The 25556-nt window shown below is 54.9% G+C and overlaps 1 protein-coding gene across 1 annotated transcript in view; it reads right to left on the minus strand.

Annotated features, from left to right (window-relative positions):
• LAMA3 (laminin subunit alpha 3) overlaps positions 1-25556 on the minus strand; it is a 192782-nt gene that overhangs the window by 57741 nt on the left and 109485 nt on the right. Inside the window, 5 exon segments of the mRNA XM_068165489.1 lie at positions 235-341; positions 2827-2907; positions 9010-9119; positions 13123-13230; positions 24536-24766. Coding sequence (XP_068021590.1) covers positions 235-341; positions 2827-2907; positions 9010-9119; positions 13123-13230; positions 24536-24766 — 637 coding nt within the window.

Below are 25556 nucleotides of genomic sequence, written 5' to 3' on the forward strand. Positions count from 1 at the left end.
TTCCATTTCTGAAGGGAAACTCAGGATAAAATGGCTCAGGAGGGTGAAGCTCAGAACAGCCCTTGTGCTCCTGTGGTGTCATACTGTGAGGTACTTTGCTTTTTGTTACAGATGCTCTGCATTTCCTACAAGTCTGCATCTGTCCTTCAGTTCAGAGCTCTAAACAGCCTTCTTCCCTGCTTCCCAGAGAGCAAGCTCTGCTGCCTGCCCTGGCCACAGCCCCTCCTCACCTACCTCCAGTCAAGTGGTCACAGCTGGCCAGCTGCCCATTGCTATCACAGTTACATTTCTGACAGTGGCCTCCATACTTCTGGGGAGACCCAAAATATCCTGGAGCACAGCTGCAGCAAGGAGACAGAAATCATTGTGCATGAAACACTTGAGGCCACTTCTGTGAAATAAACTTTTCCCTTGAGCAACAAAACTTAAATGAATAAAAATCACAAGACCCAAACCACCAAAGGGAGACACAAGAAAAACAACTAAAAGAAGAACCCAAAAACCAAAACCAAAGCACCACCAACAAAACCAAGCAACCAAAACAACCACCAACCAACCAACCCCAAACCAAACCCTCCTGAAGGAACTCTGAAGAACTTCAGAGAGAGGAGAGAGAAGAAAAGAGAGGAGAGAGAAGAAAAGAGAGGAGAGAGAAGAAAAGAGAGGAGAGAGAAGAAAAGAGAGGAGAGAGAAGAAAAGAGAGGAGAGAGAAGAAAAGAGAGGAGAGAGAAGAAAAGAGAGGAGAGAGAAGAAAAGAGAGGAGAGAGAAGAAAAGAGAGGAGAGAGAAGAAAAGAGAGGAGAGAGAAGAAAAGAGAGGAGAGAGAAGAAAAGAGAGGAGAGAGAAGAAAAGAGAGGAGAGAGAAGAAAAGAGAGGAGAGAGAAGAAAAGAGAGGAGAGAGAAGAAAAGAGAGGAGAGAGAAGAAAAGAGAGGAGAGAGAAGAAAAGAGAGGAGAGAGAAGAAAAGAGAGGAGAGAGAAGAAAAGAGAGGAGAGAGAAGAAAAGAGAGGAGAGAGAAGAAAAGAGAGGAGAGAGAAGAAAAGAGAGGAGAGAGAAGAAAAGAGAGGAGAGAGAAGAAAAGAGAGGAGAGAGAAGAAAAGAGAGGAGAGAGAAGAAAAGAGAGGAGAGAGAAGAAAAGAGAGGAGAGAGAAGAAAAGAGAGGAGAGAGAAGAAAAGAGAGGAGAGAGAAGAAAAGAGAGGAGAGAGAAGAAAAGAGAGGAGAGAGAAGAAAAGAGAGGAGAGAGAAGAAAAGAGAGGAGAGAGAAGAAAAGAGAGGAGAGAGAAGAAAAGAGAGGAGAGAGAAGAAAAGAGAGGAGAGAGAAGAAAAGAGAGGAGAGAGAAGAAAAGAGAGGAGAGAGAAGAAAAGAGAGGAGAGAGAAGAAAAGAGAGGAGAGAGAAGAAAAGAGAGGAGAGAGAAGAAAAGAGAGGAGAGAGAAGAAAAGAGAGGAGAGAGAAGAAAAGAGAGGAGAGAGAAGAAAAGAGAGGAGAGAGAAGAAAAGAGAGGAGAGAGAAGAAAAGAGAGGAGAGAGAAGAAAAGAGAGGAGAGAGAAGAAAAGAGAGGAGAGAGAAGAAAAGAGAGGAGAGAGAAGAAAAGAGAGGAGAGAGAAGAAAAGAGAGGAGAGAGAAGAAAAGAGAGGAGAGAGAAGAAAAGAGAGGAGAGAGAAGAAAAGAGAGGAGAGAGAAGAAAAGAGAGGAGAGAGAAGAAAAGAGAGGAGAGAGAAGAAAAGAGAGGAGAGAGAAGAAAAGAGAGGAGAGACCAGGTTGGAAAAGGCCTTTGAGATCGTCAAGTCCAACCTCTCACCCAGCACCATCTGATCAACTCAACCATGGCACCAAGTGCCTCAGCCAGGCTCTTCCTAAACACCTCCAGTGATGGTGACTCCACCACCTCCCTGGGCAGCACATCCCAATGGCCAATCTCTCTTGCTGGGAAGAATTTCTTCCTCACCTCCAGCCTAAACCTCCCCTGGCACAGCTTGAGACTGTGTCCTCTTGTTCTGCTGCTGCTTGCCTGGGAGAAGAGACCAACCCCCACCTGGCTACAACCTCCCTGCAGGGAGTTGGAGAGAGCAATGAGGTCTCCCCTGAGCCTCCTCTTCTCCAGGCTAAGCAACCCCAGCTCCCTCAGCCTCTCCTCACAGGGCTGTGCTCCAGACCCCTCCCCAGCCTTGTTCCTCTTCTCTGGACACCTTCCAACATCTCAACATCTTTCCTAACCTGAGGAGCCCAGAACTGGACACAGGACTCAAGGTGTGGCCTCAGCAGTGCTGAGCACAGGGCACAAGGACCTCCCTGCTCCTGCTGGCCACACTCTTCCTGATGCAGGCCAGGATGCCCTTGGCCTTCTTGGCCCCCTGGGCACACTGCTGGCTCATGTTCAGGCAGCTGTCAATCAGCACCCCCAGGTCCCTCTCTGTTTGGCTGCTCTCAGCCACTCTGCCCCCAGCCAGTAGCTCTGCCTGGAGTTGTTGTGGCCAAAGTGCAGCCCCTGGCACTTGGACTTGTTGAATGTCATCCTGTTGGCCTCTGCCCATCTGTCCAGCCTGGCAAGGTCCCTCTGCAAACCTTTCCTGCCCTCTAACAGATCAACTCCTGCTCCCAGCTTGGTGTCTTCTGCAAACTTACTAATGGTGGGCTCAATCGCCTCATGCAGATCATTAATAAAGATATTGCATAGGATTGAGCCCAGCACTGATGAGGCCTTGAGCAAGCTGTGCTGGTGGGAGGTGTCCCTGCCCATGGCAGGGGGTTGGAACTGGGTGGTCTGTGAGGTCCCTTCCAAGCACACCATTCCATGAAGCTGTGAGTCCAAGAGCCAAGTCACCTACCGCTCACAGCGGGCTCCGGCGTAGCCTTCTTTGCAGAGGCACTGAATTTCTTCACCAGTCACCACACAGCCAGTTGCAAACCTTGGAGAAGCAGAAACATGACAGTCAGCACATCATCAAACAGGTTTGACCCTCCAGAGGCTAAGCTCAGGGAAATGCCTTGCAGATTACAAAGCTGTTATGCTCCTTCGCAGCTAATTTCATTGCTCCTGCATTGAATGCTGGGACTAATTCTATTTCTCCTCTATACTCTTTCCTCAGGGTAAAAACAAAACCCCAGACACTCATTTCCTGGCCCTCAGGACTGAGGATGATAGCTCACTACCCAAAGGAATGCCTAAAATAAACCCTGACTTGAGAGGCTGGAGAGGTGGGCACAAGCCAACCTCAGGAGGTTCAACAAGACCAAGGGCAGGGTCCTGCAGCTGGGTGGAGGCAATCCCAGGCACAAATGCAGGCTGGGCAGGGACTGGCTGGAAAGCAGCCCTGAGGAGAGAGCCTTGGGGGTGCTGGGGGAGGAGAAGCTCCCCAGGAGCTCTCAGTGTGCACTTGCAGCCCAGAAAGCCAACCAGAGCCTGGGCTGCAGCAGGAGAAGTGTGGCCAGCAGGGCAAGGGAGGTGATTCTCCCCCTCTGCTCAGCTCTGGGGAGACCCCACCTGGAGTCCTGCCTCCAGGTCTGGAGCCCCTGTGGCAAGAGGGATCTGGAGGTGCTGGAAGGTGTCCAGAGCAGGGCCAGGAGGATGAGCAGAGGGCTGGAGCTGCTCTCCTGTGAGGACAGACTGAAGGAGTTGGGGCTGTTCAGGCTGGAGAAGAGAAGGCTCCCAGGTGACCTCATGGTGGCCTTCCAGGATCTGAAGGAGGCTCCAAGAAGGCTGGGGAGGGACTGCTCAGGATCTCAGGCAGTGCTAGGACTAGGGGGAATGGAATGAAGCTGGAGGTGGGGAGATTCAGGCTGGAGGGGAGGAGGAAGTTCTTCCCCAGGAGAGTGATGAGGCCCTGGAATGGGTTGTGCAGGGAGGTGGTTGGGGCCCTGTCCCTGGAGGTGTTTAAGGCCAGGCTGGATGAGGCTCTGGCCAGGCTGATCTAGTGTGGGGTGTCCCTGCCCATGGCAGGGGGGTTGGAACTGGATGATCCTTGTGGTCCCTTCCAACCCTGACTGATACTATGATGCTATGACAGTGATGTCCTGCAATAAACCAAGCCTGAGGAGATATGTTCTCCTTCCAGGCAAGAATCAACAGCCTGTGCTAGGCAACACTTCCTCCTCCTTGGGCAGCCTGGTTTCCCTTTTCTGTGGCTGGAAACCTTAGAGGATATTTTTCTGTAGCTAATATTGTTTGGGTTTGGTTTTGTCTTTTTTAACCCAGGCAGAAGAGAGTTGAGCACCACTTCAGAGAGCCCCAGGCTACAGCTGGGAAACACAATGAGCTGGTTTTTGTGTGCTCTTGCTCAGCAGGCTCACCCAGATTCAGAGTTCTCCAAGAGGAAAACCATTTGGGGGCCAGCATTTGGGAAGGAGAAGGCAGGAGGTGAAGCAGGGAGAGGTCACAGTCTCACAGTATCACCAAGGTTGTAAGAGACCTCAAAGATCAGCAAGTCCAACCTGGCACCACAGACCTCATGACTAAACCATGGCACCAAGTGCCACATCCAATCCCCTCTTGAACACCTCCAGGGATGGGGACTCCACCACCTCCCTGGGCAGCACATCCCAATGGCTAACAACTCTCTCTGGGAAGAACTTTCTCCTCACCTCCAGCCCAAACCTCCCCTGGCACAGCCTGAGACTGTGTCCTCTTGTTCTGGTGCTGCTTGCCTGGGAGAAGAGACCAACCCCCACCTGGCTACAACCTCCCTTCAGGGAGTTGTAGAGAGCAATGAGGTCTCTCCTGAGCCTCCTCTCCTCCAGGCTAAGCAACCCCAGCTCCCTCAGCCTCTCCTCACAGGGCTGTGCTCAAGGCCTCTCCCCAGCCTTGTTGCCCTTCTCTGGAGGTCAGGTTTGCTATTTCCACTTTTTAACCTGGGATCAGTTGGATAAAGCAAGTCACAGGATCACAGAAGGCACAGGGTGTTAGGGGTTGGAAGGGACCTCTGGAGATCATCCAGTCCAACCCCCTGCCAGAGCAGGAGCAGAGAACCCAGCACAGGTCACAGAGGAACACATCCAGACAGGGCTGGAAAGGCTCCAGAGAAGGAGACTCCACAACCTCTCTGGGCAGCCTGCTCCAGGGCTCTGGGAGCCTCACAGTGCAGAACTTCCTCCTCATGTTGAGGAGCTGTGCTACAGTTTACATTCATTGCTCCTTGTCCTGTCCAAGCCTGTCCCTGTCCCCTCCCTCCTGACCCCCAGCCCTCAGCTATTGATAGACATTGATCAGATCCCTCTCAGTCTTCTCCTCTGCAGACTGAACAGCCCCAGGGCTCTCAGCCTCTCCTCCCCAGGCAGTGCTCAGTGCCCTCAGCATCCTCACAGCCCTCCACTGGACTCTCCCCAGCAGATCCCTGTCCCTCCTGACCTGGGAGCCCAGACCTGGATGCAATACTCCAGGTGAGGTCTCCCCAGGGCAGAGCAGAGGGTGGGGAGAACCTCCCTGGCTCTGCTGGCCACACTCCTCTGCTGCACCCCAAACCTGTGAGTCCAAGATGTGCCTGCACTGCTGATGTGACAAGGTGGGGAAGTGTCCCCCCAGCCATGCAGGTGGGGATGCACTTCCATGGCAGGAATGGTCTGTGCCACCCCAAAGTGCAGCCATGAAGCTGCAGAGGCTTATGGCCTCCTTGGGTATTTCAGCACTTTTAAAGCAGCAGATGAGTGAAAATCAGTTCAGCCAGCCCCAGGCAAGCAGCTGCAGAGTCACAGTGAGAAGCCAAAGCTGTCAAAACCAGACCCAGCAGAGCCTTCTCTGATCAATGCAAAACCTGCCCATTGTCTGCTCCTGTAAACCTCTTCCTGAAGGCTTCCTGCTGCTTGCCAATGCACCTGGCAGAGGCACCTGGTGCCTGTAGCAATTTGTAAGGTTGATTTGAAATGAATTATGTGGGTTTACCTAACACAGAATCACAGATTGGCTCAGGGTAGAAGGGGCCTCAGAGATCATCTACTCCAACCCCCTGCCATGGGCAGGAACACCTCCCACCAGACCAGCTTGCTCAAGGCCTCATCCAGCCTGGCCTTGAACACCTCCAGGGAGGAGGCAGCCACAGCCTCCCTGGGTAGCCACATTCCAGAGCCTCACCACCCTCATACTGAAGAACTTCTTCTTCAGCTCCACTCTAACCCTGCTCTCCCTCAGCTCCAAACCATTCCCCCTTGGCCTGGCTCCAGACACCCTCAAGAAAAGTTCCTCTGGATCCCTTCAGGTCCTGGCAGCAGCTCTGAGGTCCCCCTGCAGCCTTCTCCTCCCCAGTCTGCACACCCCCAGCTCCCTCAGCCTGTGCTCACAGCAGAGCTGCTCCAGCCCTTGGAGCACCCTTGTGGCCTCCTCTGCACTCACTCCAGCAGCTCTGTGTCCTTCCCATGCTGGGGACACCAGAGCTGGAGGCAGGATTGGAGATGAGGTCTGAGCAGAGCCCAGGGGCAGAATCCCCTCTGCTGCCCTGCTGCCCACACTGCTCTGGCTGCAGCCCAGCACACAGCTGCAGCCCAGCACACAGCTGCCTGAGGGCTGCAGGAGGCACTGCTGGCTCCTGGGGAGTGCTCAGCACCCAACATTGTGGATACCTAATCCCTGGAGGTGTTAAAGGCCAGGCTGGGTGAGGCTTTCAGCAACCTGGTCTGGTGTGAGGTGTCCCTGTCCATGGCAGGGGACATGGAAGTGGATGATCTCTGGGGTCCCTTCCCACTCAAGCCATTCAGTTACTCAGAACGCACACAAAGGGCACATTCCAGCAGCACTCTCTGCTAGCCAGAGCAATGCTGCTAAATACAGCACTAAAGATCACTGACATCTTGCACTGCAGTGAAACAGGAAGGGCTCTGGACATGCCCAGTAAGAGAAAAGACCTTCACCCTATCTCCCTCACTATGGAGTACATGGTAGTATCATAGTATCAGTCAGGGTTGGAAGGGACCACAAGGATCATCCAGTTCCAACCCCCCTGCCATGGGCAGGGACACCCCACACTAGATCAGGCTGCCCAGAGCCTCATCCAGCCTGGCCTTAAACACCTCCAGGGACAGGGCCCCAACCACCTCCCTGGACAACCCATTCCAGGGCTTCACCACTCTCATGGGGAAGAACTTCCTCCTCCCCTCCAGCCTCAATCTCCCCACCTCCAGCTTCATTCCATTCCCCCTAGTCCTAGCACTGCCTGAGATCCTGAGCAGTCCCTCCCCAGCCTTCTTGGAGCCCCCTTCAGATCCTGGAAGGCCACAATGAGGTCACCTGGGAGCCTTCACTTCTCCAGACTGAACAGCCCCAACTCCTTCAGTCTGTCCTCACAGCAGAGCAGCTCCAGCCCTCTGCTCATCCTCCTGGCCCTGCTCTGGACACCTTCCAGCCCCTCCAGATCCCTCTTGTCATAGGGGCTCCAGAACTGGAGGCAGGACTCCAGGTGGGGTCTCCCCAGAGCTGAGCAGAGGAGGAGAATCACCTCCCTTGCCCTGCTGGCCACACTTCTCCTGCTGCAGCCCAGGCTCTGGTTGGCTTTCTGGGCTGCAAGTGCACACTGAGAGCTCCTGGTGAGCTTCTCCTCCCCCAGCACCCCCAAGGCTCTCTCCTCAGGGCTGCTTTCCAGCCAGTCCCTGCCCAGCCTGCATTTGTGCCTGGGGTTGCCTCCACCCAGCTGCAGGACCCTGCCCTTGCTCTTGTTGAACCTCCTGAGGTTGGCTTGTGCCCAGCTCTGCAGCCTGTCCAGGTCCCTCTGGATGGATCCCTTCCCTCCAGCTGTCTGCTGCACCACACAGCTTGGTGTCAGCAGCAAACCTGCTGAGGGTGCACTCAGTGCCACTGTCCATGGCACCCACAGGGGTGTTGAACAAGCCTGGTGCCAGGGCTGATCCCTGAGGGACTCTGCTTGTCCCTGGCCTCCCCTGGGCCATGGAGCCATGGACAGCCACTCTGTGGGTGCAGCCATCAAGCCAGTTCTGTATCCATCTGGTGGTAGGTTTGTACAGAAGGCCAATAGAGCTGCCTGGGGCTCCCCAGGGCAGTGAGCAGTGTGGTGCAGGAAGTGAGGGGCAATGGGAACACTGAAAAAGGCAAGGCTGAGAGACAGAGCATGAAGCTCCTGCTGGTATAATATGCCTCATGTGGGTCTGATGTGTGGCCAGCAGGAGCAGGGCAGGGATTGTGCCCCTCTGCTGGGCACTGGTGAGGCTATACCTTGAGAATTGTGTCCAGTTCTGGGGTCCTCACTCCAAGAAGGACATTGAGAGGCTGGAGCAGGTCCAGAGAAGGGCAACCAAGCTGGGGAAGGCTCTGGAGAAGAGGGCTGGGGAGGAGCAGCTGAGGGAGCTGGGGGTGTTGAGTGTGGAGAAGAGGAGGCTGAGGGAGACCTCATTGCTCTCTGCAGCTCCCTGAGAGGAGGCTGCAGGGAGGTGGGGGTTGGGCTCTGCTCCCATGCAGCTAAAGACAGGACAAGAGGAAATGGCCTGGAGTTGTGCCAGGGGAGGGTTAGGTTGGAGTTGAGGAAAAATGTCATTGCTGCAAGAGTGGTCAGGGATGGCAGAGGCTGCCCAGGGAGGTGGTGGAGTCCCCAGCCCTGGAGGTGTTCCAGAAAGGTGTGGCCATGGCAACTTGTGGCAGAAGGAGAGGACACAGTCTGAGGCTGTGCCAGGGGAGGTTTAGGCTGGAGGTGAGGAGAAAGTTCTTCCCAGCAAGAGAGATTGGCCCTTGGGATGTGCTGCCCAGGGAGGTGGTGGAGTCCCCATCCCTGGAGGTGTTTAGGAAGAGCCTGGCTGAGGCACTTGGTGCCATGGTTTAGCTGATCAGATGGTGCAGGGTGCTAGGTTGGACTGGATGATCTCCAAGGTCTTTTCCAGGCTGGTTGATTCTGTACCCTGCATCCAGAGGGCTCTTCCAGCCCAAACCATTCTGTGATTCTATGTTGGGGGATCTGAGACTCCAGGACACAATCCTCCCCCTGCTGTGGTGCCAGGGTTGTTGGGGGTTTGGTGGTTGGTTGGGGTTGTCTTTTCCCCCTTTCCCCTCTGAGTGAGCTGCTGCTGGTCTCTTACTGTACCTGTTTGTGTAGGGGCAGGGGCAGACACGGCAGGAGCCTTGAGTGGCATCTCCGAAGTACCCTTCCTTGCAGCGCTCACACCGCTCCCCTGCTGTGTTGTGCTGGCAGCCCTTCAAAAGGGAACAAGCAAGACAGTTAGCAGTGCTCCACCACTCGGTGTGCCTTCAAGATGCTTTCCAAACACATTACACACACACACTACCCAGAGGAGTATCTCCCTCCCACATGTGGCTCTGAGCAACCTCAGAGATTAACAAGTCCAACCTATGACCTAATCTCTAACACCTCCTGACAACCAAACCATGGCTCCAAGTGCCACATCCAATCCCCTCTGGAACACCCCCAGGGATGGGGACTCCACCACCTCCCTGGGCAGCACATCCCAATGGCTAACAAGTCTGTCAGGGAAGAACTTTCTCCTCCCCTCCAGCCTAAACCTCCCCTGGCACAGCTTGAGACTGTGTCCTCTTGTTCTGGTGCTGCTTGCCTGGCAGAAGAGCCCAACCCCCACCTGGCTACAACCTCCCTGCAGGGAGTTGGAGAGAGCAAGAAGGTCTCCCCTGAGCCTCCTCTTCTCCAGGCTAAGCAACCCCAGCTCCCTCAGCCTCTCCTCACAGGGCTGTGCTCCAGACCCCTCCCCAGCTTTCTTGCCCTTCTCTGGACACCTTCCAGCAGCTCAACATCTTTCCTAACCTGAGGAGCCCAGAACTGGACACAGGACTCAAGGTGTGGCCTCAGCAGTGCTGAGCACAGGGCACAAGGACTTCCCTGCTCCTGCTGGCCACACTCTTCCTGATGCAGGCCAGGATGCCCTTGGCCTTCTTGGCCTCCTGGGCACACTGCTGGCTCATGTTCAGCTGCTATCAACCACTACCCCCAGGTCCCTCTCTGTTTGGCAGCTCTCAGCCACTCTGCCCCCAGCCTGCAGCACTGCCTGGGGTTGTTGTGGCCAAAGTGCAGCCCCTGGCACTTGGACTTGTTGAATGCCATCCTGTTGGCCTCTGCCCATCTGTCCAGCCTGTCCAGGTCCCTCTGCAGAGCCCTTCTGCCCTCTAAGAGATCAACTCCTGCCTCCAGCTTGGTGTCATCTGCAAATATATTGATTTTGGACTCAATCCCCTCATCCAGATCATCAATAAAGACATTGAACAGGATGGGGCCCAATTTTACAAGCCTTCTTACTCCTGGGGCTAACTGTCACACACATTAGGTTGGACTTGATGGTCTTAAAAGTCTGTCACCACCTAAATGACACAAAACATTTATACCTGATGGGGAGAGGATGAGCAAATTGGTTTTGCACTGCCTGCAGTGCTGCTGCTTGAACATGGAAGTTGCTCAAACCCATCTTTGAGCAGCCATAAAAATTCCATCTGGCATTAAAGTGGCTCTAAAGCTCCCAAGCTCTGAAACTGTTTGCTTCCATGTGCAGCAGCCTGATCCAGTGCTCCACAGAGCCAAGGGTGGGCTAATAAAGGGACAGATGGGGAAAAGAAAGGGAGAAATGGGCTGGAAGCAGCCACTGAGCTGAGTGCAACTTCATCTCATGGACTCTGGTGGCTTAGGGCTGTGGTTGAAGGTCCTGCTGCCATGCTACTGTGTTCAGCTCTGGGGCCCCTAACACAAGAGGCACATGGACCTGCTGGAGGGGGTCCAGAGGAGGCCACAAAGATGATCAGAGGGCTGCAGAACCTCTGCTGTGGGGACAGGCTGGGAGAATTGGGGCTGTGCAGCCTGGAGAAGAGAAGGCTGCAGGGAGACCTCAGAGCTACACTTCAACATCTGCAGGGGACCCACAGGCAGGCTGGGGAGGGGCTGTTCAGAAGGGGCTGTGGGGATAGGGTGAGGACAATGGTTTGAAACTGGAGCAGGGGAGGCTCAGGTTGGACATCAGGAGGAAGTTCTGCACAGTGAGAGGTGAGACACTGGCACAGGCTGCCCAGGGAGGTGGTTGAGGCTCCATCCCTGCAGACATTCAAGCTCAGACTTGCTGTGGCCCTGGGCAGCCTGCTCTGGCTGGAGCTGTCCCTGCTGAGTGCAGGGGGGTTGGGCAAGATGACCTCTGAGGGTCCCTGCCAGCCTGATGCTTTGCCTTGTGGTCCCAGACAGGGGGCAATGGGCACAAACTGGAAGCCAGGAAGTTCCACCTCAACATGAGTCAAAACTGAGGATCTCAGAGCACTGGAGCAGGCTGTGGAGTCTCCTCTGGAGAGATTCAAACCCTGTCTGGACACATTCTTGTGCAAACCTGTTCTAGCAGAGGGTCAGACTGGAAGTCTCTTCCAGCCCCCACTTGCTGGCAGTCTGTGACTCCCTCTGCACCCCTAAGGTACAAGGAAGCCAGAGAGCAGTGCCAGAGCCACACCACAAATACCTACCATGGTAGGTACCACAGGACATGCAACAGCTTGCCCTGGGCTGGGCAGGTCTCATCACCATGCTGCTGAGGGAATGTGGCTTTCAGGAGGCAGGGACCACAAGGCCCCCTAGCCTGATGAATGGCTTTCCCCACACTTCAGAAGCAGTTCTCTCTTCTCCACCTCCTCCTGCACCCTGCTCTGCTCCACTTGCAGCAGCACAGCTCTGCAGCCCTCTTCTTCCACCAGCAGGCAGTGGGATAGCTGTGGCCTGAGCTGGGGGGGGGACAGCACTGCTGCTGTGAGGGCAGCCTGGGCTTAGCCTCCCAAAGCCTGCCCTGGAGAAGTGCTGAGATGGGAAGGTACCAGGGTCCAGTGCTCCAGGAGGGAAGCAAGGAGGAGGCCAAGTGAGCAAGCTTTGCACTTGGGATATGACACTTGATGAAGCCACACTGCAGCCTCCTGTCTTCTCTGCACCACTACAGGACTTTGCCCCAGAGCTCCTCTCCATGGAGGCAAACTTGCTCCATATTAGGGTGGAGGCTCCTGATGGGAGTAACCTGAGCCCTCTGGGCACACATTTGCCTCCCCATTATCCTGGATGACTTGGCCTGCCCTAAATTTTGTCCCAGGGCCAAGTAAGTGTTGCTTTAGCTCTGTCTATCTGAAAGTGAATCCAGCTGTGAGAAGGAAAGGACAAAGAGAGGCCTGAACCTTGTGCTTCCTGAGGGAAAAGTGAAATTCACTTTTTTTTCCACCCCCTTTGTGATTTTTGGCTGCAGTAAGGCTTCCTCATCTTCAGAGCTCTGCTGCAGCACTTTCCTGTCATGGCCTGCCCCTGCCTCTCCAAGGCTGCAGCTTCTGAGTTCCCCCCCAGAATGTGCTGAATGGGTTTGTAGTTTTGGCTGGGCTGGAGCTGGGGGGATGAGAGAGCACAGAGGAATGCACCGCAGGCAGGAAGGACCCAGCACCAGCAAGGGAGGATTAAGAGAGAAGACAGACCATGAGAGGTGCTGGCAGGGCTCCTGTCTGCACAGGGAGTGAAGAAGCAGGGACAAGGGCTTAAAGAGAGCCTGTTTCAGAACAAACTGCCCCAACACATGCCATGGATATAAGCAGGAGGAGAGCACATCTGCTCTGCTGAGACACCCCCTGCAACACTGTGTCCTGCTCGGGGACACAAAGAAGGACCTGGAAATGTTGGAGAGGACTGAGAGGAGGCCACAAAGATGATCAGAGGGCTGCAGAACCTCCCCTGTGGGGACAGGCTGAGAGTTGGGGCTGTTCAGCCTGGAGAAGAGAAGGTTCAGGGAGACCTTAGAGAAGTCTTCCAGTACCTCAAGGAGGCTCCAGGAGAGCTGGGGAGGGACTTTCGACAAGGTCTGGAAGTGATATAACAAAGGGAAATGGATTGAAGGTAGCAGAGGGGGATTGAGAGTGGAGATTAGGAAGAAATTCTTTAGAGTGAGGGTGGTGAGACACTGGAACAGGCTGCCCAGGGAAGCTGTGTGGATATCCCCTCCCTGGAGGTGTTCAAGGGCAGGTTGGTTGAGGCCTGGAGCAAGCTGTGCTGGTGGGAGGTGTCCCTGCCCAGGGCAGGGGGATGGAGCTGGATGATCTTTGGGGTCCTTTCCAACCCAACCCAGCGTTCAGCTGCTTGAACTGTAACAGCACTGCACAGCCTGTGGTGCAGCAAGGCAAAGGGGGCTGCCTCCTTTTGCTCCACCTCATCTCCTGCCTGCCAGCAGCTACTTACAATGCATGTCCCAGTGCCATCCTGACACCTGTCCGAGTTGCCGTTGCAGCTGCAGGGGACGCAGCGGCCCGTCGCCGATCCTGCACGGTAAAACCCGGGGCCACACTCCTAGAGAGGGAGCAGAGAGAGACAACACAAATGTGAGTGCTGGCAGGGAGCAAGTGCCAGCCTCTTGGAAGTGTATTTTGAAATCACTTGCCCTCCCCAGGCAGCAGTGGGGGTGCACATGTCCTTGCAAGCTCTTCCAAGCCCCTGCTGCTCTTGAGACTCAGATCATTTCGACACAGCAGTGAATGGAGCTGAAGCAACTGCACCTGAGCTCTGAGCCCTGCACTCTGGGGCAGTTGGGGATTTCATCATCTTGACTCCAGCCTCTGACCAAAACTCATCTCCTGTGGCTGTGGCCAAAGGTGCAGACTGTTGCTTTGAACCCACAGGAAAAGGCTTGGAGACAGCTTCACACTGCAGTGCTCTCCAAGAGCAGCAGCACAGGGAGGGGATTCTGCCCCTCTGCTCTGCTCAGACCCCACCTGCACTCTGTGGCAGTTGGGGATTTCATCATCTTGACTCCAGCCTCTGACCAAAACTCATCTCCTGTGGCTGTGGCCAAAGGTGCAGACTGTTGCTTTGAACCCACAGGAGAAGGCTTGGGAGATAGCTCCACACTGCAATGCTCTCCAAGAGCAGCAGCACAGGGAGGGGATTCTGCCCCTCTGCTCTGCTCAGCTCTGCTCAGACCCTACCTGCACTTTGTGGTAGTTGGGGATTCCACCATTTTGACTCCAGCCTCTGACATAAACCTACTTCCTGTGGCTGTGGCCAAAGGTGTAGACTGTTGCTTTGGACCCACAGGAGAAGGCTTGGGAGATAGCTCCACACTGCAATGCTCTCCAAGAGCAGCATATAAGAGGGGATTCTGCCCCTCTGCTCAGACCCTACCTGCACTTTGTGGCAGTTGGGGATTTCATCATCTTGACCCCAGCCTCTGACCAAAACTCATCTCCTGTGGCTGTGGCCAAAGGTGCAGACTGTTGCTTTGGACCCACAGGAGAAGGCTTGGAGACAGCTTCACACTGCAATGGTCTCCAAGAGCAGCATTTGGGAATCTCACAGATGAGCCAGAATGAAACTTGGATATGAAGTTAGCCATGGTGAATTCCTTGGAAAAGACTTCTAATGATTGCTCTTTCACATGGATGCAGCTTTGCTTCCACAGTAAGTCTACCTAGAGCTACACAAAGCCACACTTAGGCAGAATGAGTTGATAGAAGGCAACACCCAGTGATACTGATATCGAGGGCCAGGCCTGCCCTGGAGACCCAGAAAGCATGAGGAGAAACAAACCTGGGCTGGGTGAGGAGTGCCTCAAGAGCAGGCTGCAGGAGAAGGCCTTGGGGGTGTCAGCTGGTGGCAAACTCCCCAGGAGCCAGCACTGGTCCCTGGCAGCCCAGAGCCAGCTGAGTGCTGAGCTGCAGCCAGAGCAGGGAGAGCAGCAGCACAGGGAGGGGATTCTGCCCCTCTGCTCTGCTCAGCCTCCACCTGCAGCACTGCCTCCAGCTCTGGGGCCCCCAGCACAAGAAGGACCTGGAGCTCCTGGAGAGGATTGAGAGGAGGCCACAAAGATGATTAGAGGCTGCAGAACCTCCCCTGTGGGGCCAGGCTGGGAGGGTTGGGGCTGTTCAGCCTGGACAAGAGAAGGCTCTGGGGACATCTTAGAGCAGCCTTCCAGTACCTGAAGGGCTCCAGGAGAGCTGGGGAGGGACTTGTGACAAGGGCTGGGAGTGACAGGATGAGGGACAATGGACTGAAGCTTGAGGAGGGGAGATTGAGATTGGAGATGAGGAAGAAATTCTTTGCAGTGAGGGTGGTGAGACTCTGGCACAGGCTGCCCAGGGAGGCTGTGGCTGCCTCCTGCCTGGAGGTGTTCAAGGCCAGGCTGGATGAGGCCTTGAGCAAGCTGTGCTGGTGGGAGGTGTCCCTGCCCATGGCAGGGGGTTGGAGCTGGATGATCTTTAAGGTCCCTTCCAACCCAAACCACTCTGTGAATCTATGAGTGCTCAGCTGTTGGGGGCACAGGAGCAGGAGCACTCTGCCTGGTCCAAGCTGGGTTTAACCAGGGAGCTGAAGGGCAGCATCATTATGAGCGAAGTTTGTTAGCCCACACCAGAAAGGCAGCAACTGATGAGTTAAAATCTGATCCTGGCTTGGCACGGGCAAGGAAAGCACAATGGTAGGGAAAGCACCCAGAACTCCTCCTGGGCATGGAGCCTCCTGTGTACACACCAACCCCAAAATTCATGCCCACCTTCTCTGTTCAGCATCCTCCTGGCACACCAAGCACACCAAACATGACCAGACAGGAGAGGATCCCTTCTCTTCCCTAGCTCTTTTTCACATGGGACCTCCAGGGATCCAGTCCAACCTCCCTGCCAGAGCAGGATCACCCAGGCACACATCCAGATGAGGCTTGAAAGTCTCCAGAGGAGACTCCACAACCTCTCTGGGCAGCCTGCTCCAGCACCCTCACAATAAATAGGTTTTTCCTCAAGTTGAGGTGGAACCTCCTGGGTTCCAGCTTGTGTCCCTTGCTCCTTCTCCTATCACAGGACACCACTGCAAAGAGCCTGGAACCTTCCTGCTGCCCACCCCCCTTCAGGTATTTGTAGACATTGATCAGATCCCTCTCAGCCTTCTCTTCTCCAGACTAACAGCCCCAGGGCTCTCAGCCTTCCCTCACCACACAGCTGTTCCAGACCCTCCAGCATCCTCACAGCCTCCCTTGGACTCTCTCCAGTAGTTCCCTGTCCCTCTTGACCTGGACATAATACTCCAGGTGTGGTCTCAGCAGGGCAGAGCAGAGGGGGGAGGAGTAACTAAGCTGCTGTGGTGCAAGGGAGGGCAGAGGCTGCATGGAAGCAAGGAGCAAGCTGTGCTCCCAAGCTGTGCTCCCCACGAAGCCAGCACCTCCCAGGTTCCTGCCCCTGGCCATGCAGTTCTGCACCTCACCTCTGCCTCAGGGCAGGGGCTGGCCTCAGCTACACTCAGCACACAGGCAGCAGTTGAACTTTAAAGCCATAAATCTCCTCTCTCAGCAATTGCTCCCCCAAGACTGATGGGGCTAAGCTGAAACAAAGCACCCATGGAATGGGGTCTCAGGACATGTTGCAGTGGTGTGAGGTGTGAGGATTTATGCAGGGGCAGGATTTAATCAGCGAGTTTATCAACCATGTCACTGCCAGAGGAACAAAATGAATCACCTCACTCCAAGGCAGGTCCCCTAAGGAATATTGAGTTACTGCTGTTTAAACCACAGCTGCTGGGGGCACCTTTGCCTGCTTGACATCTGGGATGCATTTGAAACAGGTTAAGGAAAAGAAAAGCATGTAGAATAGCAGCAGCAACAGCTTTCAATTCTGACTTCAGTGTGAGCAAGGCCTGAATTCAGTCACTGTTCCAGTGGGAGGTGTCCCTGCCCATGGCAGGGAGGGTGGAAGGAGATGATCTTCAAGCTCCCTTCCAACTCAAACCATTCTGTGACTCTCTGAAACATTTCAGATGCATTGGTAAAAGGCTGAGTGTGTTCCCTGAGCACCAGGGAGCCAACACACACAGCCTCTGAGAGCAGGGTCTGAAACACAGAGTCACAGGAACACTCAGGTTGGAACAGACCCTCAGGATCCCCAAGCCCAACCATTAACCCTGCTCTACAAGGCTCACCCCTAAACCAGAGCCCCAAGCACCACATCCAAACCACCTTGAAACACCTCCAGGCTTGAGGACTCAGCCACCTCCCTGGGCAGCAGCTCCAGTGCCTGACCACTCTTTTCCCTAATGGCCACTCTAAAGCTACCCAGTGGCAGCTTGAGGCTGTTCCCTCTTGTTCTGTCACTAATTGTCTGTGAGAAGAGGCCAGCACCAACCTCTCCACAATCTCCTTTGAGGTAGTTGCAGAGAGCCTGAAGGTCTCCCCTCAGCCTCCTCTGTTTCAGTATCACAATATCACCAAAGTTGGAAGAGACCTCAAAGATCACCAAGTCCAACCTGGCACCACAGACCTCATGACTAAACCATGGCACCAAGTGCCACATCCAATCCCCTCTTGAACACCTCCAGGGATGGGGACTCCACCACCTCCCTGGGCAGCACATCCCAATGGCCAATCTCTCTTGCTGGGAAGAATTTCTTCCTCACCTCCAGCCTAAACCTCCCCTGGCACAGCTTGAGACTGTGTCCTCTTGTTCTGGTGCTGCTTGCTAGACAGAAGAGACCAACCCCTTCCTGACCACAACCACCTATCAGGTAGTTGCAGAGAGCCAGGAGGTCTCCCCTCAGCCTCCTCTCTTTCACACTAACCCTCCCCAGCTCCTTCACTTGCTCTCCAGCAGATTTGTTCTCCAGGCCCTTCCCAGCTTCCTTGCCCTCCTCTGCCCTGGCTCCAAGATATCACAAGTGGTATCTTGTGCTACCTTATGACAACAGATGCACAGAATACATCTGATTGGAAGAGACCTCCAGGCTCACCTAGTCCAATCTTCCACCCAGCTCTGAAGAGTCAACACTAACCCCTAGAATGGTCTGGGTTGGAAGGGACCTCAAGGACCATCCAGCTCCAACCCCCCTGCCAGGAGGCAGCACAGCTCAGCCAGAGACTAACACAGAGAGAGTTCATTTACTGGAAGTCTCCTTTTGGGGAGCAAAATGAATCACTCCACTGAAAAGCAGACCCAAATGCCTTTGGAGAAAGAAATCTGCACAGCTTTTTTCTGGCTTGTTCCTAGCTCTGCAGGCTTTAGAACTTTAGAAGGGAGGGCACTGGGGGTTTGCAGCAGCCTTGGTGCTCCCGAGGAAGCGATTCCCCCTGCAAAGCCAGAGCTCTAGGCACTCTGAGGTGCTCAGCAGTTGCAAGAAGCTACTTAAAACGAAACTTCTTGCACAGGCTTTGCCAGCCAAGTACTTTTGAGCCCTGTGAACATCAGCCCCGTTGGTCCCTTTCTGCTGAGCAATGTGCAAGCTGCTATCCAAAGAGTGCCCTTAGGAAAGGAGGAAGCAAGAGGGAAGGCAAAACGAACACATTACCTGTCTGGGGTAAAAATCCCTCTGAACTTGCTGCTGCTGACTCCCCTGCTGAAGGTGAGGGTACCACAGCCTCTGTTGCATACCTTGGGCTAAGCAACACCCCAGGGCAGCCAAGGTGGCAGCCACCCATCCCACGTTCCTCCCTCTCCGCGCCGGGCCCATCGCTGCCGCTCCGCTCCGCCGCCAGCGCAGGCTGCTGTCCTCCCGCTGCTCTCTCCTGCTCTCCCTTCTTCTCCAGCTTCTGACTCAGATTAATGAGGCTCTGGGCCGTGATGGGCCCCACCTTGAAACGTCCTAGGTGAGTCAAGCAGCAGAGCAGAGTACTGCTGCTGGGGTTAACAAGTAACCCTGCGCGGCTCCTGCAGCTCCCTATCTACCGCAGCCGGGGTGGGGCAGGCATCGCCTCCTCCCCACCTCAGGCAGCCGGAGCCAGGTGACTGCAGCAGTAAATCACTGCCTGAGTAACGCTGCACAAACACACGGGGCTCCCCGGCTCCCCAGGTGAGTGTCCTCATCGCTTCCTGGGGCTCTGCACTGCCAGCAGCTTGCCGCAAGCAGCCCAGCGGCTGGGGTTGTGGAGGCAGTGTGCTGAAAGCAATGGGATGGCAGCAGGAATGTCAGCCCTGAATAGCTGCCCTGAGGAGTGGAGGCACACACCAGGCATGCCAGCCACGAATGCTGGCTTGTTCAGGCTCTCTGCAGCTGCTCCACTTGAGATACTGTTCTGTCATCCTCATTGCAGAGAGGCTTGCAAGGGGAGTTCAGCAGCTGCTGCCTCACAGCGAGCCTCAGCTCCTCTTCTGAGGGCACAACTCCCCAGATTCCATGCCCTTTGGACACTGCCTATCTCTCCAGCACTTTATTCTGCTCCCCTGGCTCCTCACATCACAGTCTCACAGTATAACTAAGGTTGGAAGAGACCTCAAGAATCATCAAGTCCAACCTATCACCACAGTCCTCATGACAAGACCATGGCACCAAGTGCCACATCCAATCCCCTCTGGAACACCTCCAGGGATGGGGACTCCACCACCTCCCTGGGCAGCACATCCCAATGGCTAACAACTCTCTCGGGGAAGAACTTTCTCCTCACCTCCAGCCTAAACCTCCCCTGGCACAGCTTGAGACTGTGTCCTCTTGTTCTGCTGCTGCTTGCCTGGGAGAAGAGACCAACCCCCACCTGGCTACAACCACCTTTCAAGTAGGTGTAGAGAGCAATGAGGTCTCCCCTGAGCCTCCTCTTCTCCAGGCTAAGCAACCCCAGCTCCCTCAGCCTCTCCTCACAGGGCTGTGCTCCAGACCCCTCCCCAGCTTTCTTGCCCTTCTCTGGACACCTTCAAGTCTCTCAATGTCCTTCTGAAACTGAGGAGCCCAGAACTGGACACAGGACTCAAGGTGTGGCCTCAGCAGTGCTGAGCACAGGGCACAAGGGCTTCCCTGCTCCTGCTGGCCACACTCTTCCTGATGCAGGCCAGGATGCCCTTGGCCTTCTTGGCCCCCTGGGCACACTGCTGGCTCATGTTCAGGCAGCTGTCAATCAGCACCCCCAGGTCCCTCTCTGTTTGGCAGCTCTCAGCCACTCTGACCCCAGCCTGTAGCTCTGCCTGGGGTTGTTGTGGCCAAAGTGCAGCCCCTGGCACTTGGACTTGTTGAATGCCATCCTGTTGGCCTCTGCCCATCTGTCCAGCCTGTCCAGGTCCCTCTGCAGAGCCTCTCTACCCTCTAACTGACCAACATCTGCTCCTAACTTGGTGTCATCTGCAAATTCACTGCTGATAGACTCAATGTCCTCATCCAGATCATCAATGAAGATGTTAAAGAGCACAGGGCCCAGCACTGATCCCTGGGGCACACCACTGGTGCCTGGCTGCCAGCTGGCTGTGGCACCATTCACCACCACTCTCTGGGCTCAGCCTCCAGCCAGTTCCTAACCCAGCTCAGAGAGCTGCTGTCCCAGCCAGGGGCTGACAGCTTGGCCAGGAGTTTGCTGTGGGGGATGGTGTCAAAGGCCTCGCTTGCAGTCCAGGCAGACCACATCCACAGCCTGCCCCACATCCACCAGGCAGTCACCTGGGCATGGAAGGAGATCAGGTTGGTCAGGCAGGACCTGCCCTTCTGAAATCCATGCTGGCTGGACCTGAGACCTTGGCCATCCTTCAGGTGCAGTTATTGCCGCCAGGATAATCTGCTCCATCACTTTCCCTGGCACTGAGGTCAGTCTGCCAGGCCTGGAGTTTCCAGGTTCCTCCATCCGACCCTTCTGTGAGAGCAGTAAGGTTCTAAGCTCAGAAAAGCAACAGCCAAGAAGTATCACAGCCACAGGGGCAGCACCAGGGACAGGAGGTACAACTGCAGCTAGGATTTCACCACTCTGCAGCTAGCATCATCCCTTCCTCTGGCAGTAAAACAGCTCCACAGTTAGTTAGTTCAAATCCTTTTAACTTCAGCTTTCACACATTTCCCTATAAACCCAGGAAAGCAGCTAGGATGACCCAGGTCAGGTTATTTCCCTTGAGCCCTGATAAAAATCATAGACTAGGTTGGGTTGGAGTAGGCTTGTCAGGGTTTGGGGGTCAGAGTGGCTGGAGAGTCCAAGTGCCAGGTGCTGCACTTTGGCCACAACAACCCCAGGCAGAGCTACAGGCTGGGGGCAGAGTGGCTGAGAGCAGCCAGGCAGAAAGGGACCTGGGAGCACTGGGTGACAGCAGCTGAACAGGAGCCAGCAGTGTGCCCAGGGGGCCAAGAAGGCCAAGGGCATCCTGGCCTGCATCAGGAAGAGTGTGGCCAGCAGGAGCAGGGAAGTCCTTGTGCCCTGTGCTCAGCACTGCTCAGGCCACACCTTGAGTCCTGTGTCCAGTTCTGGGCTCCTCAGGTTAGGAAAGAGGTTGAGCTGCTGGAAGGTGTCCAGAGAAGGGCAAGAAAGCTGGGGAGGGGTCTGGAGCACAGCCCTGTGAGGAGAGGCTGAGGGAGCTGGGGTTGCTTAGCCTGGAGAAGAGGAGGCTCAGGGGAGACCTTCTTGCTCTCTCCAACTCCCTGAAGGGAGGTTGTAGCCAGGTGGGGGTTGGTCTCTTCTCCCAGGCAAGCAGCAGCAGAACAAGAGGACACAGTCTCAAGCTGTGCCAGGGGAGGTTTAAGCTGGAGGTGAGAAGAAAGTTTTTCCCAGCAAGAGAGATTGCCCATTGGGATGTGCTGCCCAGGGAGGTGGTGGAGTCCCCATCCCTGGAGGTGTTCAAGAGGGGATTGGATGTGGCACTTGGAGCCATGGATCAGATGGTGCTGGGTGATAGGTTGGAATTGATGATCTCAAAGGTCTTTTCCAACCTATTCTATTCTATTCTATTCTATTCTATTCTATTCTATTCTATTCTATTCTATTCTATTCTATTCTATTCTATTCCATTCCATTCCATTCCATTCCATTCCATTCCATTCCATTCCAAGATGTCATTTTGTTCACATCAAATGCTCCTTGATGGCAGTGCTCAGAGACTGGAAGGGACCTGTAGAGGTCATCTACTCAAAGCCCTCTGCAGTCAGCAGGGACATCTGCAAACTAGATCGAGTTATTCAGAGCCCCCTCCAAACTGGCTTTGAGTAATTCCAAGAATGAGGCATCCTCCATCTCTCTGGGAATCCTGGGCCAGTGTTTCAGCACTCTCAGTGTGAATCTTCATTGTGTTGGTCTCACAAACTTTGATCAAAGTCAGTTCTGACCTTCCCTCCACTGAAGCATCAATGAGATTGTTCAGCCTCTCAGAGAGCATCACAGAAGAAGCTCCAGTTGAGTATCTTACACACAGAAAACAACATCCCCAGCTCCACTACAGTGCCTTGCACACACCCAGTGATATCCCCAGCTGCACTACAGTGCCTTGCACACATCCAGTGACATCCCCAGCTCCACTAAAGTGCCTTGCACACACCCAGTGATATCCCCAGCTCCACTACAGTGCCTTGCACACACCCAGTGACATCCCCAGCTCCACTAAAGTGCCTTGCACACATCCAGTGACATCCCCAGCTGCACTACAGTGCCTTGCACACACCCAGTGACATCCCCAGCTCCACTACAGTGCCTTGCACACACCCAGTGACATCCCCAGCTGCACTACAGTGCCTTGCACACATCCAGTGACATCCCCAGCTCCACTAAAGTGCCTTGCACACACCCAGTGATATCCCCAGCTCCACTACAGTGCCTTGCACACACCCAGTGACATCCCCAGCTCCACTAAAGTGCCTTGCACACACCCAGTGACATCCCCAGCTGCACTAAAGTGCCTTGCACACACCCAGTGACATCCCCAGCTGCACTACAGTGCCTTGCACACACCCAGTGACATCCCCAGCTCCACTACAGTGCCTTGCACACACCCAGTGACATCCCCAGCTGCACTACAGTGCCTTGCACACATCCAGTGACATCCCCAGCTCCACTAAAGTGCCTTGCACACACCCAGTGACATCCCCAGCTGCACTAAAGTGCCTTGCACACACCCAGTGACATCCCCAGCTCCACTAAAGTGCCTTGCACACACCCAGTGACATCCCCAGCTGCACTAAAGTGCCTTGCACACACCCAGTGACATCCCCAGCTTCACTAAAGTGCCTTGCACACACCCAGTGACATCCCCAGATCCACTAAAGTGCCTTGCACACACCCAGTGACATCCCCAGCTCCACTACAGTGCCTTGCACACACCCAGTGACATCCCCAGCTGCACTACAGTGCTTTGCACACACCCAGAGACATCCCCAGCTGCACTACAGTGCCTTGCACACATCCAGTGACATCCCCAGCTGCACTAAAGTGCCTTGCACACACCCAGTGACATCCCCAGCTGCACTACAGTGCCTTGCACACACCCAGAGACATCCCCAGCTGCACTACAGTGCCTTGCACACATCCAGTGACATCCCCAGCTGCACTAAAGTGCCTTGCACACATCCAGTGACATCCCCAGCTGCACTACAGTGCCTTGCACACACCCAGAGACATCCCCAGCTGCACTACAGTGCTTTGCACACACCCAGTGACATCCCCAGCTGCACTACAGTGCCTTGCACACACCCAGAGACATCCCCAGCTGCACTACAGTGCCTTGCACACACCCAGTGACATCCCCAGCTGCACTACAGTGCCTTGCACACACCCAGTGACATCCCCAGCTGCACTACAGTGCCTTGCACACACCCAGAGACATCCCCAGCTGCACTAAAGTGCCTTGCACACATCCAGTGACATCCCCAGCTGCACTACAGTGCCTTGCACACATCCAGTGACATCCCCAGCTCCACTAAAGTGCCTTGCACACACCCAGTGACATCCCCAGCTGCACTAAAGTGCCTTGCACACACCCAGTGACATCCCCAGCTCCACTAAAGTGCCTTGCACACACCCAGTGACATCCCCAGCTCCACTACAGTGCCTTGCACACACCCAGTGACATCCCCAGCTGCACTACAGTGCTTTGCACACACCCAGAGACATCCCCAGCTGCACTACAGTGCCTTGCACACATCCAGTGACATCCCCAGCTGCACTACAGTGCTTTGCACACACCCAGTGACATCCCCAGCTGCACTACAGTGCCTTGCACACACCCAGAGACATCCCCAGCTGCACTACAGTGCCTTGCACACACCCAGTGACATCCCCAGCTGCACTAAAGTGCCTTGCACACACCCAGTGACATCCCCAGCTGCACTACAGTGCCTTGCACACACCCAGAGACATCCCCAGCTGCACTAAAGTGCCTTGCACACACCCAGAGACATCCCCAGCTCCACTAAAGTGCCTTGCACACACCCAGAGACATCCCCAGCTGCACTAAAGTGCCTTGCACACACCCAGTGACATCCCCAGCTGCACTAAAGTGCCTTGCACACACCCAGTGACATCCCCAGCTGCACTACAGTGCCTTGCACACACCCAGAGACATCCCCAGCTGCACTAAAGTGCCTTGCACACATCCAGTGACATCCCCAGCTGCACTACAGTGCCTTGCACACACCCAGAGACATCCCCAGCTGCACTAAAGTGCCTTGCACACATCCAGAGACATCCCCAGCTGCACTACAGTGCCTTGCACACAGAAAATGCCATCCCCAGCTGCACTGAAGTTCCTTGCACACAGAAAATGCCATCCCCAGCTCCACAGAAGCCCCACTGAGCTGTTGGCCCTGCAGTGCTCAGGCAGCCCAAGTCTCAGAGCCACGCTCAGCAGAGGCACACTTAATGCCTTTCATAAGCAGGCCCTTTCTCTGACTGGAGCAGTATGCATAGCTGTAGGCAAGACAGGAGATGATTGCATAGCGTGGAGACAGAGCTTCCTACCTGACATGAGTCACCAGAGTAGCCTGGGGGGCAGGAGCAGCTCTCCACCCCGTAGGCCACGCTGCCGCTTCCCGTGCTGCTGGCTTCTTCCAGCCCAACCTCAGCCAGGCTTAAGCGCTGAGTCTCGCTGAAGTAGAGGCCTCTGATGTGTAACCCTTCCAGTCTAGACAGGATCAGCATCAGCTCTTCTCTGGATACCAGCTGATTGCTGCTGGCATGCCGGAAGTTTCCCTGCATGTGAAGGGCACAACATGAGCACAGCACAGACCTGTGGCTTCTGGAAAAGGAAAGAGAACCAGCAAAGGAGGTGGGATGGGAGGAGAGGCAAAACCATGGGGCAGGAGAATTCACACAGTCACAGGGGGGCTTGGCTTGGAAGGGACCTCAAAGCTCATCCAGTTCCAACCCCTTGCCATGGACAGGGACACCTCTCATTAGCCCAGGTTGCTCAAGGCCCCATTTAACCCTGGCCTTGAACATGTCCAGGGAGGGAGCAACCACAGCCTCCCTGGGCAGCCTCTTCCAGTGCCTCACCACCCTCACTGGGAAGAATTTGGTTATTAAAAGTAGGCAAAGCCCCAGAAATTCAGTCTTTGAGGGCTGCCCTCATGTGCCTCCTTGCTGCAAACAGGCCCAGCACTACTGAACATGGAATCTGCCTTGAAGAAACATCTTTTCTCCCTGTGGATGAGGCAGAAATAAATCACAGACTCACAGAGCTGTCAGGGCTGGAAGGGACCTCAAGGCTCAGCCAGTTCCAAACCCTCTGCCCTGGACAGGGACACCTCACACCACAGCAGGTTGCTCACAGCCCCATTCAGCCTGGCTGCAAACACCTCCAGGCATGAAGCTTCCACCACCTCCCTGTTCCACCCAGCTTGACATCCTGAGCACAGATTTAAGGGAGGAATGATCCCTGCCGAATTCCCCTGCCTGAATTTTGGACAGCCAGTCTAATCTGGGCAGCTAGACAGCAAGAAAAACAAGAGACCAGTTCATTCCAGCCCTGTTAAGTACAGTC

This window comes from Melanerpes formicivorus, unplaced genomic scaffold (assembly GCF_026170545.1).
Source record: "Melanerpes formicivorus ecotype bairdi unplaced genomic scaffold, bMelFor1.0.p_v2 SCAF_89, whole genome shotgun sequence".
NCBI lineage: Eukaryota > Metazoa > Chordata > Aves > Piciformes > Picidae > Melanerpes > Melanerpes formicivorus.